The 20,371-nt window shown below is 45.3% G+C and overlaps 1 protein-coding gene across 1 annotated transcript in view; it reads left to right on the top strand.

Annotated features, from left to right (window-relative positions):
* GPC4 (glypican 4) overlaps positions 1–20,371 on the top strand; it is a 67,726-nt gene that overhangs the window by 27,658 nt on the left and 19,697 nt on the right. Inside the window, exons 2-3 of the mRNA XM_054289530.1 lie at positions 2,626–2,784; positions 16,752–17,143. Coding sequence (XP_054145505.1) covers positions 2,626–2,784; positions 16,752–17,143 — 551 coding nt within the window. The remainder of the gene's footprint in view (positions 1–2,625; positions 2,785–16,751; positions 17,144–20,371) is intronic.

The following is a 20,371-nucleotide window of genomic DNA, read 5'->3' as shown; positions in this document are numbered from 1 at the left end:
CAGCTCCAGACAGAGCTAATTCTTGATCATGAGCCAAGACCACATAGTGCTGACATGACTGAGAAATATCTTCCATAATTAGATTGCTTGGTCATTCATTTTTGAATGTCTGAGTTACATTTTGGAGCATTATTTCTTAATGATCAACCAAATGGGATCTGTGCAAGCTTGATTTACTGTCAGTAGTGCTCTTGCTTGGCTTTGCACGTGTGTCCTGGGGAGACACTGTCAAATCTGGGACAAAGGGGATTGGAGGAAATGATTTTGCTTTGTAACGTTAGGTTAGATGGTAACTGTACTTCAATAATGTTAATAGATTTGAAATGAATACCTGTATTTGTGAAATACTGGGCCTTTTTTAATAATAAATAAATTGGAGAAGTTGTTAAAACCACTATGTTAGGGATCACAGGGCATCTGTGGACAGCTTCAGAAGTGTCCGTGAAGTGTGACTAGGGAAAGAAATTCCACTATCAGTAGGTCTGAATTGGCTTTGCTGCTATTCATGGTTTATGTTGTGTCAGAGTCCTTAGTCCTGTATTGGAATTGGAGCAGAGATTCAAGGTGAAATAAAGCAGTGGTGCTTGGGCACTTTCTTATTTTGATGCTTGCTGGTAAGGTGGGCTCAGAGAGGAGTTCCCAGGCGTGTTCCAGGATGGATTTAGTGGGCAGGATCTGAAAATCTGGGTGCACCCCTTCCTCTGTTTTAAATTACTTATGAAGCTACCTGGAGCTGCCTCTCTTGGAGCTGCTGGAGGTACTCCTCTGAGACAGAACAGTCTGGGGAAAAAGATAGATCTGTAAGGAGTCAGTGACGTTTTCCTGTGTTTTCCGAAAGCTGTGCTTGAGCAGCACTGCTTCCCGTAGCAGACTTTGAGCTTTCTGTAATTGAAGAGCAGTGGATGGTCTTGTGCAATAAATTAGCTGTGTCAGAATTATCTGCTGGTCAAGGTCTCCCTGAAATGCCACAGAAAACAAACAAACCCTGTAGCACAACAGGGAAATAGATTTTAGGAAGAGAGGTTCTTAGGAACTATATATATAGAGAGAGATAAAAATATTTGTGTCGCTTTTTAAGATGGCCCTGAAGTGTCTGTAAGGAGAGACACTGACCTTTCTGGCTGGGAAGTCATGCACAAAGGTTCACTACCTGGGCAAAAGGCATTGTTGAGAAATCTTGCACAAGGCAGGCAGAGCATCAGCCTGTTGTGTTAACCATGGGCAGGCTCTGAACTGTCCAAAACCTGCTTTTGTTTCTCTAAACCTAGTTTTGATGCTCCGGCAGGTAGGATGGATGGCTCTTCCTTAAATGTGTGGTGCACTGCCTGTCAGAAGATGTTATTTTCTGCATGGGGGCTGACAAATCCTTTGCAGCTCTGACAGGAACCTCCATGGTGGTTGGAGGTCCTTGGTGACTCCCAGGGTGGGAGCAGGCAGGGAAGAGCTTTCCCTTCTCCATCTGTTTGCTCAGAATGAGGATAAGGTCTGGCGGCAGGGTGTGAAATGAGAGAGAAGGCAGCAGCTTACTTGTTGGCTGTGGCTTTTAAAATACCATCTTACTTGGAAACATGAGTTTCTCATCCTGACTGCATGTTTTGATCATATCTTCTATGTTGACAAAGATTTGCACAATTTGCCCAAGTTTGAACCATTTCAGCATCAGCCCACCTGCTTTGTGTTGGTGCAGTGTTGTGGGGCCTGTCAGAGGGCTGGAGCTGAGGACTGCTGTGCCAAGGGTTTATCTTGGCCCACAAAACTTGATAATGGGATTTTATGGGTGGTGCTGGAAGGGGATAGCTTCATCCCACACTGCTGCAAGGCATCAAAAAGCAAATTATATGGGTCCAGATCCAATGTCCTGATTGTCTGAGAGATTTTGAAATGGAGCTGTTGCAGATACTGAAACACTTGGTGAGGATCCCTCTGACCAAGTCAGCCAGATGAGTGATGACCAGATGACTCTTAGGAAAGAATTATCTTAAGGAAAAAAAATCTGTTTGAAGTCTCCAAAAACAAACCCCCTATTTCCTCTGGGATGATGACAGAAAACTGCAGAATTAAGAGCCAGGAAATATGAAGCGTTTCCATGAGCCATTGCATAAAGCAAGTATAATTTAGTGTCAGTGACAACTGTGCTTCTGAGAGAGACTGCTTCTTCTCTGATAATTGGACTGGGGAGGGGTGAAGAAAAAAGCACTTGTCTGGACAAAAAAGGCCATTGCCACTGATGTTGTGTACTAACTGAATGAACTGTGGAAGTATTTAAAATACTCAGCAAAAACTTCATGCAAGTTACCACATACAATATATCTATATACAGGTCAATTTTCTGATTCTTCAAACTATACTGTACAGAATGAGTATTTCTTTATTCTGTTTATTAACTTGAATAAGTAAGAGGACACTTTTTAATGTTGTCTCAGAAAGACAAGGTTTTTACAAGTGTTGCTATAAAGTTTCTCTAAGTAATCAGGTTTTGATGTGCTTGGCCCCGTGCTCGCAGCGGGGGAATCTCCTATGAAGTAAATGGTGCTGCAAATCTTCACACACCCTGCCTCATGAGACCTCTTTTCTCTGGCACAGAGAGTCCTTTTAACTTGGGATATTTTCTTCTCTGCTTTTCAGGTGACCACTTGAAAGTCTGCTCACAAGGCTACACATGCTGCTCCCAAGAAATGGAGGAGAAGTACAGTCAGCAGAGTAAACACGACTTCAGAAACGCTGTCGTGGAGCTTAGCAATCACCTACAGAACATGTTTAGTTCCCGGTACAAGAAGTTTGATGGTAAGTGCAGAGACCTTGAACTTGCTCTCCTTGAGATAAAAATGTGAAAAATCTCCATCCTGTTGTTTCTGTGCAGTTTTTCTGCTCTGTCTCCCCCTTTGCTGGGAAAGTTCATGACTCGGCTCAGAGGGCAGAGCATGCCTTGTTTTGCAATCCTGTGAGAGAGAAGTATTTGCTGATTATGGCTGCTTGTTTCCCAAAGAGAGAGATCTTTCTTTCTGATTAATCTTTTGAAAAGCCATTTTGCTGTAATGTAAGATTGCAGTTGGTTTTGTTGGTACATCCCCGCAGTGCGCGTAATTGTAACGTGCATGTCTTGCAGCCCCGATCCACAACAATGCTGCTCTTTCCCAGCATGTTGTGAGCCCACAGGATTTGTATCCATCTCACTTTTAGCCTTTGGGGCTAAGCAGAGCAGCAGATAAACACAGTGGTTTTGTGTGGAGGCCCAGGGTTCAAGTGTGATGCAGGGTCAGGACCATAATGAACAAGTCTCGGCTAAGTTCCCATCGCTGGAGTGATGCTAACTGCTGACAGATAAGCAAATGACTGGTCTTGGTATTGCCCTTGAGTTCATATGTGTCCTGTCAGACTGGCTCTCCATAGGGCATTCCTGGCTCGTGGGAGCTGCAGGAAGAAGCTCCCTTTGGAGGTAGCACAGCCAGCACAGCCCACCTTGTAGCCAGGTGCTTTTCCTTTGAGAGCACCTCTGCAAACAGCCAAAGTCAATGCCTGGACACTGGGCACAGCACCTGGCTGAGGTCCCAGGGCATTTCTTGGTTTGCTTCTGAACTCTTGGTTCTTGTGGGGCTTTGTAGGTGCCTCAGTGCTCCTACAAAGGAGCCTCCTCCTACAGTGCAGCCCCCATTGCCTGGGCATCTGGGGAAGGGGAGCAGGATGTCAGCCTGCTGCTTGGGTTGTCCTTGTTGGCTGGGGGAGTGAGGTGACAGCCAGCTGCATATGGAAGTATCGACAACTCAAGTGCACTGGGTTGCTCACATTGTTCAGCTTCTACATCACCATCACACTCTGTGGTGAAGGACAGTTCCCCTATGCAGCTCCTCTAGACATTTGTTCCCTTGTTTGGTCATTGCTTCAATGTGAGTTTTCTATGAATATCCCAAAGTCTGTGCCTTGAACCTCATAGCAACCTCCTCTGCACTACTACAGCAGGTAGCAGCCTCTTGCTTTCAAAAGGGTTGGCACTAGGGTGAGAAAAAAAATCCCTGGGTATGAAATTGCAGTGAGTCAAAGTAGAATTATGCAATCATCTTGATAGCATCTAAATCTGCTGGCTAAATATTTCCCTCTTAACCTCTGTTGTCTCTACCTGCTGGTACACCAAAGGGGTGATAGAGGGAGAACCAAAGTGTCTAGACTTGCAAGCTTATTAAATGCAGAACAAGACACTTAATGAAATCCAGCCCATAGATAAGCCTGTTCAAAGAGACCAGAGGAGCAGCATCTGCTTCACCTTAAATGAACGACGAGGCTTTTTGAAATGCTGCATTGGGAACAAAGAGCATGCACAGGTCACTGCATTAGCATCCCTGACTGGAGCAGACATCCTGAGAGGTGCATCTGCCCCTCTGTGGGGGAGGGATGGCTGCAGGGGGACATTAAGCCAAGCTGAGATGGATGATTGTCAGAGCACAAGGCTTCAGAATAGTTGAGCTTTGGAAGGGAGCCTGCACAAGCTTTTTTGTCTGCTCTGTGGTTCTCCTGTCAGTCCCTCAGAGCATATTCTGTGCTGGTCTCACTCTGACTTCAGCCTGGGAAGTCCTTGACTGGCAAGTCTGGAAGGGGATGGTGTTGTTCAGCTGTTCCTGAAAGCTGGGTTTAGTGTGCCTGGCCTGTCCCTCAAGGGTGTGTCTCTGCCTCATCTGAAACTAATGAAGGAGAATTGGCAACCTCCTCAGCCTGTCCCAAAGCCTAATGACTCTGTCTTTGAGTGCTAATATCAGAACTAAATCTTCATTTGCTGCAGACAAAGCTGATTTAGGGATTTTTTTTTAATCTTACCTGGGGTGGAAGTAAAGATGAACTGATTACCACCCTCCATCATTTACCTCTTGGGAGACTTTTAATCATGACTGCCTCTCTCCCTCCAGCCCAGTCACCTGGAGGCTGAAGGCACACCTTCCTCCTGGTTGCTGGAGCAGGTTGAGGAGTCTCCTCACTGAGGTCCTCAGGCTCTTCTGTAAAAATGTTGGAGTTCCATGCCCTAGACTGCTGTGTTTTGTTTAAGAGCCTGCTGTTGAATGTTGGGCTGCTTGTGGGATGGCTTTTTCTTCCTTTGGTCTTGGTGCTTGGTCATCAGATCAGCTGTGGTCAGTTGTATCTTGCACATTAGAGTTCCTCTTGCCCAGCAATTTTTGATCTAATGTACCAAACTACAGGAAGGAGAAGCAATCAAGACCTGTATATTTGTCCTGATCCTTAGGGATGAAACTGGAAAAAGACACCATCCCTTCCAGAGCTGCTCTTCTGCATGGACCCAAGCTCTGATTTTACTGTTTGTGGCTCTTCAGGGCTTCTTTATCACTTGTAGTGAAATCCATTCAAATGGAAATAAAACTGGCAAAAATGAGCTGTACACCTTCCTTAGTTTAACATTAAATCCTCTGTGCTACAGCTGTGCAGAGTGACTGAGCAGACAGGATGAGTTATTACAGAGACCAAATTCACTTCAAGTGGACTGGACACTTCTCTTGAGGGTGACACATCCCCAGGCTGCCATCGGCCACTCCAGGGCACAGCCCAGACAGCAAACCCTGTCCTCCAGCCCTTTGGAAATCTTTATTGTGGGTTCTCTGGCTGCTGATCTCCCAGCCTTGACATTCAGGTCTGGGAGGAGAGGCAAACCTGCCCTGCCTCCGTTATGTGCTTGACCTTTGCAGCAGTTGGTGCTGCAGAAGGACAGTCCAAGTGGCGGCACATCCTTTGGATGGAGGCTGGGATGCCCTGTGGCTTCTGGAGTGTTTGCTTCAGCTGTTGCTGGAGCACTCTGTGCTGTTGGAACTGTTGCCAGAATTGCTCTGATCTGACACCAAAGCCGTTCAGAAATGGATTATCTGCTCTTTAATCAGGAGCATGGAACAATCTGCTGATTATCCACCCCTAAAGGGCTGGCCAGGAGTCATTTCAGCTCCCAGTGCATAAAGTGACAGCATCAGATCCTCCTGTGTATATTTGGTTTGCAGGCACTGGGAGAACTTGTGAGCTCAGGAGTCCCATATCTTACATATCCTGTCTAAATATTTGCTTACAGTACAGGTATGTATGCCCCTAGAGGTCTCTCCTGTTGTAATTTAAACCACCAGCCTGATGCCAGCATTGCAGTAAGAGATGTATTTTCAGCAGCAGGGGAAATGCTTTTTTGTTAAAATAAAAAATACTTTGTGAGTTGTTGGATTCGCCATTGTTAAATGATTTTAGAGGTGAAGATTTGCTGGTTAATCTTAGATATGTTTATGAGCTTCACTGAGAAATTAGTGGGTAAAATTTTCTGGCCATGTTAGTGTCTCCCTCTGTGACAATGACATTATTGGGAAAGCTGTAACTCTGCCATAGAATCAGCTATAGCAGTCAGGGATTTAAACACCCCCTCCTTATTTTTTTAAATAAAATTTCTTGTGCCTTGTCTTATCTTCACAACTTACTGCCCTCCCCTTCACTCTCTTAGGGATTATTAACATTATTGGAATTAATGGTGACATTAAGACTGCATAAATGCTCAGTTCCATGTATTAAATTCGAACTTTCACCTCTTTTGCCCTTTGAGGCTGAAGTTTTCCACGCCAGGGTCTGTGCTAGCCAACATTGCTTTGGGGAAGCTGCTCAGCTGTTTTGAGGAATTGGAGCCAGGACAGGACATAGCCCATAACTCTTCTGCAGTGTTTCCGCTGTTCCGTTGCTTCCTAGATAAGATGTCCTTACTTTTCACTTTTTAAAGACACATCCTGAATCTCTTGGAAGATATAACTGTTGTGCTAAGCCCTTTTCTGGGGGCAAAAAATAGAGGGGCTGCTGAGTCCCACAAGCTCCTTGTTTCTCCTGCCCCTGTATTTCACAAGCACTTTTGGTGTTGAACTTAAACCAAGTTGTGTCCCTTTATTTTGTGCACTCCAGACTTAGGCAAGGCAGCAAATTTCTGCAGCCCTCATTGTACAGGAGGGAGGTGTGTGAGGGGTCTGTCTCTGGGCTGTAGGTTTGGAGTTCCCAATGCCCAGATGACAGAAGGAGTTGTATCAAATGGTACAGCCCACGGCAGCATCTGGGAAGTGATTAAATGCCAAGAGTTCAATTTCTGATCCAATCTCTCTGGGTATTCCATTAGTATTTAAGATAAAACAAATCCAGAAGTGTAAAAAGAAACCCTTTGGGGACAATAAGTGGAAAGAAACCAAATCCAAGAAGGAAGAGCTGGCCAGGGGTCCCCATGTCCATGGTGCACACAACCCCTCTGCTGTACAGGGGCTGGAGAGGGATTCCTGTTTGTATTGGGCAAGGTAGCTACAGGTACAAAGTGTGATCATGATGAGTATCTTTGAAACATTCCAGAGTGCCCCTGACCAAAGTGTGAGCCCTGTGTTACTCCTGGGTACATGAATTTCCTCCGATAACTGGCATGTGGCTGAATCCAAGAGATTGATCAGAAGAACATTGGCCAAATAGCTTCCAAGCTCTGCTGAAACTGGAGGAAAAAGCCTGTAATTAATTTCAGAATTTAGTTTTTGTTGTTCAGATAACCCTTTGCTTCCAGCTGCTATCTCCAGGAGTTATCAGGGAGGTGTGCTGGTGCAGTGGGATGCATAGCTGGGATGTATTAATAACTGGGAAGGACACAGAGGGGACAAGAGAAAGCTTTTGGTGGTCTCCTTTCTGCTGCTTCAGGCAGTGTGGAGGCAAACAGTGAAAGATGAGCCCCACAGGTGCCCAGCCTGCTGCTCCTATAGTTAGAATTTGGCAGCCCATCGGGGTGCTCTGCCTTACCAAAATAACTGCCCTTTGGGGACCTTCATCTCTCATTAACTCTTTTACTGGAAACTGCCTGTGAGAGCAGAGACCTGGGCCTTTGTCCTGCTCTTTTGGCAGGGTCCCCCCATGTCTGTGGCTGCCAGGACCATGGGGTCACTGCTGGCTGCAGCACGTTCATATCTGCAGGAGGCAGCTCCAGGTGTGTTGGCACAGCTGGAGCACTGGGTGCTGGACCTCTGCTGTGCCACAGCCGTATGGAGTTTAAGCTTCTGAACAAACCTGTGTGGTGGGAGAGCTCTCCCAATGCTGCCTACCTTCAGGTGAGTGCACTGATGGCCATGGCATCATTAAGGCACAGATAATAGGGTGGTTTGGTTTTTGCACTCATTCACAGTGAAGGTGCAGCCTTGTTCTGCCCTTGCCACCAAACCTCACACCAACCAGGGCAGAAAATGCTGGGAAGACTTAACTCAAAGAAGCTGTTGTGGAGAGGCAATCCATTGGACTTGGTTTCAGATTGCTGCTTCCCAAGGATAGAGAGGGAGTCACTGAGGAGAAGCTGGAGGGAGCAACCACCAACACACTTCCTTTAGAAAATCCCACTTGTGGGCTTTTTGTTTGTGCTTTCCCACTCAGTGCAACAGCAATGAAACAAATTGTCTGCAGTCTGTGCCTTGGATGGAAGTTTGTTTATTCTTTGTTTTTATTCAACTGGCTCCTCTCCATCTGGAGGTTTTTAAGGAGGTACATACACCACTATGATTTTTAGTCTTGTTCATTGAGAAGGGTGGTATTTGTCTGACAGTGCTGAGAACCAGATCTCTCTTTTGGGAGGATTGGAGAGATCTTAAGGTCAAGTTCAAGTTGCCACAGAAGTAGGAGATCTCATGGGGTGAAGTGAAGGGGGTTCCTGCCCTGTTGGTTAGGAGAGGAAAAAAAATATCCTAGATCTTGCAACTAAGCAAAAATTTCAGCAAGAGGCAAAAGGATATAGTATACGAGGTTGGGGGGAATGAAACACTCTTATATGATCTCAAGTCAAATCAGTTCTGATCTTGAGGTCACAAGTAAACTGCTCTTATCCTTTTGGCTTTTTTTCCCAAAAGCAAAGATGCAGGCAGCAGGCTTTGTGCATGGCTACAGGAAACGTGCCTGGTGCTCTCTGGTTACTAATTGCTGTCAACCAGTCAATGAGCTATTGTTTGTCTGTTTAAAATTAACTCTCTCTTCCTCCTTCCTGCACAAAGGAGCCACCAAGCCTATGTACATAGCCCTGGTAGCTGCTGCCCTGGATGCCCATTTTGGTGGTGGTGGTTTGGCTTGGGGATGTGATAACCCACTGGTGCAGGGCTGGAGCTGTTTTATTAGTGTTTAATGTACTGTAATGTCTTAGTGTCCAGCCACTCAGATGCTGGCTGAACAAATAAGAGGCAGCCCCAGCTGGAAGAGCTCTCTGTGCAAGTGTAATGAGATGAGGGTAACTGAGGTAATGGGAAGAAGAAAGACATCCCCAGTGTTCAGTAGTGCAGGCCCTCCTCACACTCTGACAGCAGTAGGAAGGGAGGCTTGGGAAAGCCTGAACCTGTGAAATACCTTAGTGAGTGTCCCAGAAAGTTCCTTTGCGTTGGGAGGGTGTGGGAGGCAGCCTGAAGGAGCTCACCTGCTCAAGTGGAGTTTGGGCTGGGAACTTGGTGTATTGGTACCGAATGGATGTGGGGCAAAGGCTGAAGCACCTGAGACTCCACAGGTGTGGCTGAAGAGATTGTGGAATGGGTGCAGTGAAAATTAGGTGTGGGGGGAGTAGAGGGAAGAGTAAATAATGGAGAAAGAAAAAACAGCTGCAGGGAGGTGCATTGAGGAAGAGTTGTTGAAAGGAGGGGAATGGAAGTGCTGGGGATGACGGACCTGCTGCCTGGGGAGCAGGCAGCATGGAAGCAGGGGGAGAAAACTCAGCATAGCTGACCAAAAATGGGATGTGTGAGCAGTGACAGTCCCTGAAGCCAGGAATGAGGAGGCTATGAAGTCTGGGCTCATCCTTCATGGATGTGGCAGAGCAGGATGGGCTAAGAAGGGACCCAAGGGCATGTCTCTGTTTGCCTAGTTTAGGGGATGTCAGGTACGTACAGCAGGATGCAATGTGCTGCTGTTTGTTACTTGGATCACCAACAGCCATCTCCACACTGTCCTTCTCCTTCATTGCTCCTTAATCTCCAGTAAGCTCAGTGTCAGTGTGATGGTGCTACCCAGTGCTCTGTGTTGTCTTCTGCTCTGCTCTTCTGGGCTACACTAGCCCCACAGTGCTCCAGAAACCAGAACTTCTAGATACCTTGTTTTTTGGTGGTTTTGGTTTTTTTTTAACCTCTGAGACTGTGACCTAGTTGTTTATGTTGTCTTGACTTTCACTAACCAAGCAAAGAGATGTTGTTCCTCCCAGCTCTGCAGCATTCACATATTGTGGCTGTTGCTGTGACACTGGCAAGATTTAAGCCTGTACTTCTTCAAGCCCTGTGAAAGAGTTCTTCCCATGTCAATAAGTGCTAACACATGTTTGAAAACAGGACAGATAAACAGCTTGTGGATCTGCCCTGCCCTTCTGAGTTCATATTCAATAAATGTGTTAACACTATGTGTTCATCAGTTTCTCTCAACACTTCCGGAAAAAGGTTGTTAAGCCAGGATTTGTTTTTCCCTGGTGGAAATTACAAATGCTGTATATGCAATAAAGGAAGTGAAGGCATATTAAAAATAATGAAGCACATTCCGAAAAAAATTAATTGCTTTTCTCCCTTTGGACTAGGTGGCATGGCTGTGGACGGCTTCAGCCTCCAGGTGAAGAGAGCTGAGAAACATTTGTCTCTTTTCTCCCAAATTCCATTTATCTGTCTGGATTGACTTTTGCTTTAGACAGTAGGAGCAGCTGCAGGGTGGAGTTTGCATCTGCACCTCTGGAAAACCCAGGGACAGAGCCAGCCTGTTCACAGCATAGCCCGTGGGGCTGTGGCTTGGGCAGGAGCATTTGTCTGGGAATCCATCTTGCTGTTGTGGACATTTTATGAGTAAACCTTTTAAGGAGAAAATATAATTAATCTCTTTGTAGCAGTGTTCTCTTGTACACACTAGAAAGCATAATTGTCTATACAGACAAGCAAATTAAAGGTTTTGCTAAGACAGACGGTCCTTAATTAATCATAATCTGGACAATATATTAAGAGTATGCTCAAAATGCTGGGTGGCAAATTATCTGAAACTAATTAATTGTGCCCATAAAAATTCAGCATGTTCCACATGCGTGCTTGAACCTGGTTTTATTTGTTTTTTAAGGTGGTTGAGTAATTGCACGTCTACCTGGGATCTGTTTGTGTAGTTGATTTGCAAACCTCAAACAGAACAAAGCCAATTGAAAACTCAGCTCTTAACTAAGGGAAACTGGTGCTTGGGAAATGGTCTGGTGGCTTTTGGGAGCAGAAAGGCGGCCCTGGTGTCCTTTGGAAGGGCCCCAGCACACCTGAATATGGCCAACAGAAGGATGTATGTAGCAAGCACATGTGCTCAGCAGCCTTGCTGAACTCTTGGATAAGACTTGACCTTTTTTTGCACTGCAGTTAAGGTTTCCTTTGTTCTGTAAAACGTGGGGGTTTTAGGTGCTGAGCCCTGGGTCACTGGTGATTTCACTCTTTGCAGTGGCTGCAAGAGCAGTAAGTGTGGTGCTGAGGAGCATTGTGCCTCTCTGAGTGAAAGAATTCCCTGAAATAAATGTGTTTTGCTCCTGAAGATAAAGAAATTGGAAGCACAGCCTTGCACTCTGGCTGTGGTCAGCTCTGGATTCAGCCCTGGGGACACCAGGGCTGGGGTCCTGACACAGGGCAGGTGGTGGCAGGGGGCAGCTCAGACCAGGCAGTTTTTTCTGCTGTTTCCTTTGTTGCCAGCTCATGGAAGTGCCAAACCTGTCTGTGGGTGAAGGGGAATGTGCCCCTTTGATGTGTTCATCTCATTTCCAGGAGCTGCCTTTGATTTAGGTAGGACTGTGCCCTGCAGCACTGGACTCTCCTCAGCAAAAGCCCTCTTGTATGAAAATCCCACTCTTGAAATATCTGAAAATGTTAGCACAAGGAATAGGAAAACACTGCATCCCTTCTTACTTTAAAAAAAACCAAAACAAACAAGAAATATTTTCAGGTGACACCTATGAATCCAAGATCAAAAATATATTGGGTCTGAAAGTCAAAAGAAGTAGATGTGTTGTCTGGAGGTGGGATTTATTCTGTCTCACAGTGGGTGGAGTGTGTTTCTTCAATTAGCTCATGTATCTGCAATTTGGAAGAAAGATTGTTTTGAATTACTCTGGCAGTGGAATCTGATGTCATGTGGAAGCACCTTGGGGAGATGCAGTGTTCTCCTGCACTGGGTTACTGGCAGGGCTGGTCTGCCCTCAAGCTGCAAAGAGGTAATACATCTTATTATTTGAAAAAAAGGAAATTCCCAAGTAACTATGGTTATGTTTCTCAATGTGCTCTTTTAAAGAAGGATTTGTTCCAAAGCAGACACTTTTCCCCCCAGGATTTTTATTGGAGAGATGGCACATATGTCACATCCTGACTTTCTTACAATTTCCTGACATCTTTAGGCTTTCCCCAAGTAGTGGGCATTGAAATTCTACTCTGAAATTAAAAAAATGTTAAAAGAATAAACAAAACCCAGACTTGTAGGTTGCCTGAGTGCAGATTACTGCCTCTTCTGCCTCTTAAAGTTAATTGCATTGGAAATGTGATTTTCCTTTGAGCATCAAAGCCTGTAGCATGCACAGGATTCATTCTGCAATACAGACAAATTTTAAAATTGTTTCTTGACATTAAGAAAGGTTTTGTGGCTCTGGTCCCACAGTGCTGGTTCCCTCAGCCTCGTCCTCCCGAGCATCCCCTTGAGTGAGAAGATGACTTTGCATCAGCAGGACTTGGCTGAGGTGTGCTGAAGCATGGCCTTGCTCCCTGGTCAGGATGGACCAGAGCTGGCTGTGCCATGTTATCCCAAAGCCTTGCCTTTGTTCATCCCCTCTGTGCTAGCCAGCCCTCTCTGCAGGCTCTGCTCTCAGTCAGGAGAGCCAGGGGACCTTGCAGCCACGTGCTGCTCTGGCAGGTCAGTTTGTGAAACCCTTCCCAACTCTGTGTGCCTGTTTGTCGACGAGAGGGGCCAGCCTTTGTCCAGGGAGTTTAAACAAGATAACTGGAGGGAAGAGAGAGCCTGCCATCCCTCCAGATAGCAGGGGCTGAGGGAGCACTGGCAAAGTATGATTTGTCGTCTGTGAAAAATGTTTGCATTTGACAGCTTTTCACAGGAAGCCTGTCAGAGTGATAATTTAATGAGTACAGATTGCTTGCAACACAGCTGTAAAACGTGCTTTTACAGTGCTGTAAAATAAGCAACTGAGGCCTTTGTGTGTTTGCTTTGTTTGAGAACAAGTCAACTTCTAATACAAATGAAAGGTGGTCATTTATTTTACCCAGCAAACAGTCGAGACGTAAGAGAGGAACCTGCCATTTTTCTTCTTGTGCTGGCAAGGTTAATGCTGGGTTATGTTGGTGTTTGCTAATCAGCTCATTTCTGTGAAGGGGAGAATTAGTATCTAATTAGATATAGCAAGTTACTAGTCAGATTAGCATTTAACTAATAAAAAGGACTTTCAGCCTTTTTTCTTTTCCTTGCAGGCATCTATGCCCATAGTTTGCACAGAGAAAAGAGTAATGTTCGTTGTGGCGCCCGAGTTGATTTCTTGATGTGGAGATAGAAACTGGGGATGCAGACTTACAGTGTGCCAATAGCTACACTAAAATACATCTATAGATATAATTTAGCCATATCTATAGATATAATGTTATATATATATATAGATATATATATTAATAATAATAATAAAACTCATAACCTGCTGACCAGGTTACGAGAGCTGTGCATTGTATGGAGGAAGATGCCATGCACATCCCTGCTTGCTGTATTGAGTGTCCCTTCATCCCCAGTGCCATGCTTGACATCACCCTGCCGTCCATCCAACGCCACCTCCACCCCAGGAGCCTGGAGGTGCCAGCAGTGGCACCCAGTGGCCAAGCCGCAGGCACTGGTCACCAGGGCATCCTGTCTGGCACGTTCAGGGGTACAGGCACGTGCTGACTCCAGGCTGCAGACACAATTCCTCTGTCCTCCTTCCCTTCTTCTCTGGGAAGTGGCACTTGAGATGGGGAGTTTTCTGTCCATGAAAATGGTGGTTGAAGCTTGAGCCAGAGACAGCAGCGCTGTGCATGCATGCTGCCTCCTTCAGCAGTGCTGTGTTGGGATTTTGGAAGTGCCTGGTTGTGGTGGGAAGTTTTTGTTTCCTTTATTTACCTTCCTTTTGGGCGGGGAAAAGCTGCTGGCTGGAAGGCTGCAGGTGTGCAGGTATTTGCTGCTAATTAGATTGCAGGATTTTCTTTGTGATAATTAATGAACATACCTGGTTCTAGCCCACATGAAAAATTGCTAAGAGATGAAGAGCTCTAAAGCCTGGATACAGTTTATTAAACTTCCACTTTGGAGTGTAACCAATAAAATTAGTTTGGTCAGGAGAATAAATTGGTTATGGTAATATGGATGTATTACTTAAGATAACTTTCTTGGCTTAAAACATTGCTTTGGGTTCTTTAGACTGATGATTGGAGCTATCTGGTAGATTTGCCATCAATATAATTTTAAAAATCTAATTATTTTTGAAGAGTTTGCTGATGCATCTATCAGGTTTTGTGCCTGGTACAGAAGTATTGAAATAAACAACTTATTTGGTATTACTAAAAGGTCTGAGCCAAGGAAGGAAGTGAGCCTTCAAAATGATTAAGTGAATTAGAAATTAATATACACCAAGCTAATCTCTATAGTATAAACTCAACAGAAAAAAATCTTCCTGGAGAGGAAATGCCAGTCATGGGAACGAAAGTGGAGGTTCCTGCTGATATTGGACAGAGGACGTGTTGGGTGTTTGAAATCAATCTCCTCTTCCCTGGATCATTTCTCTTGTGCTCCTAAGAGGCTGCATTATATACAGCCCTGTCAGGCATTGAACCCCATGACTTTGTTCATCAGGAACTCATGGAATGTTTCAGTTTTTCCAGAAAATGTTTTCTGTGTTAGGCTTTGTTTGTACTGGAGCACTTTGAAGACGAAAATCTGAACTTCAGCATACTTATAATGTCTTTTAACAAGGTTTAAATTCACACTGGGCCAAAATATTCCCCCCCTCCCCCTTATAACAACTTCTAGCTCTAAGCATTACTCCTTTGAGGATTTAGAAAACCACAGAGGCATGTTTTATTAAAAAATATTTATTGAACATGAGTCACAGAAAAGCAGAGGTCAGAATCCTCAATTGCTGGTGGCATGCATAAAATAATCTGCTTCCTCACCCTGCTGCTCCTGCTCCCCGGGGTGCTGGTGCTCCCTGTGGGGCTGGAGCAAACAGGCATGGGAGGCTTGGTCCTGTGACACCTGCCTTGCTCTCCTTAGCTGCCCCAAAGCCATAGAGCAGGGAGTTTTCTTCCAAAATGGCCCAAATGCTTTGGCCTGCTGGACCTCTCCCCTATATTTTTTTTTAATTGTATTTTTTATTGTATTGTATTTTATTATCTCATCTATGCCAAATCTCCAAGGCAAAGGCTTTGAGGCAGGGTAGTTTGTGCTTAGGCCCACGTGTCAAGGTTGTGGTGATGAATTCTTGGAGGATGTGTTCTTTAAACTGCTTCTGCAGTGGTGTCAGCATCGGGTCAACCTGTTATCAGTGTTGGGGACACATGTGGCACTGCCAGGACATGGCAGCAGCCACTCTGGGCTGTCCAGGGCTCCCAGAGAGTGAACCAAAGGGGGGATTTACTTTTAGAAAATGATAAAGATCACAGACCCTATCTGTCCTTCATCATTGGAAAAATCTCTTGGTATTGTGCCAAGTGTTTAGCCCTCAAATTTTAAGCAAATTCTGGTATATTTGTGGGGGTTTTCTCACTGCCACAAATATCTGAAGCCCCTTCTGTGATCAGGGCCAACTGGGTACGTGGTCAGGCCTTGCCCTGAGAGATGATGAACTTGCAGGATGGAAGAAAGAACCTGCATGTAGATTTTTAAAATTTGTTTTTAAATTTTTTAAAAATTTTTTTAATCTGGTTTATGATTATCTTGGAAAATGAATTGTCAAGAACTAGGAAGAAGGACTCATTTGTGCAAAACATCTGTTTCACAAAACCACCTTTATTCTTTCCAATATGTTGTTTTTTGAAATTACATGTTTTAAAATGCCTAAATGGAAACATCAGAAACTTTTGCAATTTTTTTGTCTTTTTTGCTGACTCTTAATCATGATATTCATATCTGTATCAGGAGATATTTCACTTCTTGTAGGAGATATTCGTAGGAGATATTTCACTCATAAAAACCTTTCAGTCTATTGAGACTTTTGGGGATTGGCTTATGAAGAGTAATCAAAAATTTTGTGATATAGACATGATTTTGAGGTGTAGACATGGCAAATTTCTGGGGGAGTCCTTTAATTTTCCATTTCAGTTTGATGATGGTCTCAGTGTGCTAATCCTCCAGGTAAGCAGCGGTTGTAGGAGTGTGTGAACACACAACAGGTGTAGGTCCTGGGACACCTTGATGATAGAGATAACAGAGATGACTCTTAAGGTACATGAATGTGCTGCTGGTTGAGGCTGGGTGTGTGGAGCTCTGTGTGTGACACGTGGGGTCACTCTTAGGAGATCACAAAACCTTTCAGCCTCAGGGATGCTGATGGGAGGGAGGGGTGGTGGCAGATGAAGTGGATGTCTCTGTGCCAGGCCACTGGCCAAGCCTGCTGACTCTTGGTTGAGGTTTCAGATTTGTTGGCCCTTGTTTTGCGGCTGTGTGGCAGCTCTTGTGGTTGGGGCGTGGGGTTTTCTCTGCCCATGTTTACCATATTCCCTCTCCCTCTTTCCTAGAGTTCTTCAAAGAGCTGCTGGAGAACGCAGAGAAGTCCCTGAACGACATGTTTGTGCGGACGTACGGCCGGCTGTACATGCAGAACTCAGAGCTCTTCAAGGACCTCTTCGTGGAGCTCAAGCGCTACTACGTGGGCGGCAACGTCAACCTGGAGGAGATGCTCAACGAGTTCTGGGCGCGCCTGCTGGAGCGCATGTTCCGCCTGGTGAACCCCCAGTACCACTTCACGGACGAGTACCTGGAGTGCGTCAGCAAGTACACGGAGCAGCTGAAGCCCTTCGGGGACGTGCCCAGGAAGCTGAAGCTGCAGGTGACGCGCGCCTTCGTGGCCGCCCGCACCTTCGCCCAGGGCCTGGCCGTCGCCAGGGACGTCATCAGCAAAGTGTCCGTGGTGAGCGCTGTGCCCTGAGTGTTTGTCCCCATGTGTGGTGTTGCATTTTAGTTGAATGGTGTGCTCTGTCTCTCTCCTTGAGTTTATTCCAAGCCTGTGATCCTCCCCTGAAGTATCATGGGTCTGTAGTCCCATTGGCCCAAGTCTTATTCCATGTCCACTTTGAATCTCCCTGTTAAGCTGTGGGGGGAGAACACAGAGTTTTCTCTTGGCCCTTTTTCTCCCTAGGCCCTCCCTCTTTCCCCCTCCCTCCCCCTTTCCCCTTCTCCCTCAGAAACCATGCTGCTCCCAGGGGTGGGACCCCCAATAAACCCTCATCTTATCAGCACCCTCAGAAGCCATGTGGAGTCTCCTTGCCTGCCTGCTGCTACCAGGGAACATACAGCTTAGGAGGCCCCCCAGGGACCCCCCCAAACGAGCTGCTACACCCGTGTCCCTTGGAGCATGATGGGCAGCATCTCTCCGTGTTGTCCTGTACCTAAAGGCAGTGGTAGCTGAGCATGGGTGGGACCCAGCTCCATCTCTGTTGAGTGGTAGAGTCACGTTCTGAGGCCACCACAGCCCAGTTCCCCAGGTGGATGCTTTCCTCCTGTCTAGGGAACAACAGCAGGAAATTAGATGCCTTCTGCAGTGGAAATAACCATGTTTGCTTGTGTAATTGGTCATATGTTGTTCTTAATACTGCCTTTAAATTACAGTGAGTCAGAGATGCTACAGGCATCTATTATGGAGCAGCTGATGATTTTCTCCTCGCTCCAGGGCATGGGGAGAGGCAGTTCACATGAGCAAACAGCACTTTTGTGACAACAGTAAGCTTGAGCCATCTGCACAGGGCAGAAGCCACTTGTACTTGGTGCCACACATGCAGCACAAGTTAGACTTCAGACTTTTTCTGTAAAGTCACTTTTTGGGGGGAATAAAAGAGCTGTGATGTATTGGTTACTTAAATGTTTACCTCCCTCTTCATATAAATCACTTTGGAGTTGTTTAAGTGGGGTGACTGCTTTTTTGACATGAGATTTGTCTTTAATTTTAGTCTGGATTGTGTCGTATAGGGAACAGTCAATAATCCCCTTGAAGTGATTATGTAAGATAACAAATATTAGTGATTTCCTTTTAACAAACTCAGCTCATTTCCTGTGGGCTGTGGAAGATTTATTGTAATCATTTAATTGGGCAGAGAGACGTTTACTTTCTCTCTACCTGGTTATGGAGTAATAAAATGTGAGGCTGAAAGAGCAGGCATAAGTTTGAATCACCCCAAGTGCCAGGAAAAACAAAAAAGAATAGCTGTTCAGATACTATTAGAAGCAGAATGCAGTTCTCTAGGCAGCACAAACAGCATCCTTAAATGAGATAATCATTCAAATTTCTTTGACTTATGGGGATAATATTAAAATACTGTCTGTGAGGATAGGGGAAAAAAGAAGTTGGCTTCCATGTTAATTTTTCTTGAAGAGAAATGAGGCAAACAGCTGGCAATAGGCCAGAACATGTATGGAAGGGCAGAGAATATTAGCAAGGAAGAAATTGCTTAACTAAAATAAAATACCCAGACTCCAGGAGTGAGTTGCAAGTTAGCAGTGACTGGTATAGGTCCTTGGACACCTTGATAGCCTTGAAATGTGATGTCTCTGTGCCAGGCCACTGGCCAAGGCTGCTGACTCTTGGTTGAGGTTTCAGGTTTGGTGGCCCTTGTTTTGTGGCTGTGTGGCAGCTCTTGTGGTCGGGGCATGGGGTTTTCACCGCTCTAGAGTGCGGATGAAATATTTGGGTGGGAGGTCTGGCCATTAAGCCCCTGTACAGTGCAATTACTGATGGGCAGTAAACGTGCATGGGTGAGGGATTGTGTTTATGCTCCATCTGCTCAGAATTCATCAAAACGTCTCCAGACTTGACACAGAACCACAAGGGCTGCGCTCCCTGCATCTGTTACGAATCAGTCGTGAACCCGAGGTGGCATTGTGATTTCTCTTTCCCTTTTGAAGATCCTTGAGTGTAGAGTTGCCTTCAACCCTAGAATTAATTGCTTGAGTGTGCAAAGCTACCCAGAGTCCCACGCAGCTGCAAGCATAGCTCACGTGCCGTGGACAATCACAGTTGCTCCACTTTCCACTTCAGTTTCACAAGTTGCGCTGGAAATCCTGCCACAGATTGACTTTTCCAAGCAGTAACAAAAGTCCCTGCTGCTGAATACCTATCTTTAGCAGTAGAAGGAATAATAATCTTTCCTGTAGTGTTTTAATCTCGTTCAGTGGGAATCTAACATGGTGTTTCTGCAGCACACAATGGGAAATCCTAGATGTGAGTTTAAAAGCGGATGTTTTTATGCCTGCTGCTCTGTGGTTGTGTTTTGGGGCTTCCCACATTACATATAGATTAGCCTGGCTTTGCTGAGCTCTATGTAATGACTCCATTGACTTTTCTTCCTTATTACTTTTACTCAGGAGTTGTAGTGGAATGACTGCTTATACCAGGGATTAACTTGGGGGATAAATCTTCATTCTTCTTTATGAAAAAATGTCCGAAGGAATGCAAATTACTTTTACTTCTAATGTGCTTTGTGACAAGTAGGTTAAAAATGTTTAATTGAAAATCTTCAGGAGGAGAAATACAAACTTCTGCAAGGCCCAGCTGTGTACTTCCCTGGGATTCTATCAGGACAGCAAAGAGCACTCTGCAGTGCATTGGACTTGATGGCTTTTTAATGATCCCAGATATTTTTACACATTCACTAGGGAGTTGCATTTAGAAGGATATTGTTCTTGTGTGAGTTTGGGAATAAAGGAGTAAAAGAAGAGAGAATATTGAAAAGCTGCAAGTATGCTTGATTTCTGAGCCAGAATGCTAGAAAAGAACTTTAAATTCAGCCTTGAATGGATCAAAACCTGTACCACTGTACTGAAATACACAAGAGAGAGAAAGCTGTACGGTTTTGAGAGAAAGCACAGACTTTTTTCAAATTGTCTAAACCCCACAGTTTTGCTGCTCACCCCTCAAATTCCCTTCTTTGGACCCAAAAAGTACAATATATTCTAGATCTGTTGTGAACAGCAGATCTGTACAGGGTGCTGTTTCTGCCCCTTAGAGATGTGCCCTGCCTCTGAGGCTGCCTGCAAGGGCTGAGGGCCTCCAGTGCTTCCCTCTGTCCTGTGCTGGTGCTGGGTGCTTTCTCCCTGACCTCCCTGCCCCTGCCTTTGGGAGATGGAACTCTGCCTGTCCCTGATC

Source organism: Melozone crissalis, unplaced genomic scaffold (genome assembly GCF_028551555.1).
Source record: "Melozone crissalis strain CALT ecotype California unplaced genomic scaffold, PUWL_Pcris_2 ptg000068l_1, whole genome shotgun sequence".
NCBI classification, from domain to species: domain Eukaryota; kingdom Metazoa; phylum Chordata; class Aves; order Passeriformes; family Passerellidae; genus Melozone; species Melozone crissalis.
This window is presented reverse-complemented; position numbering and strand designations above follow the sequence as displayed.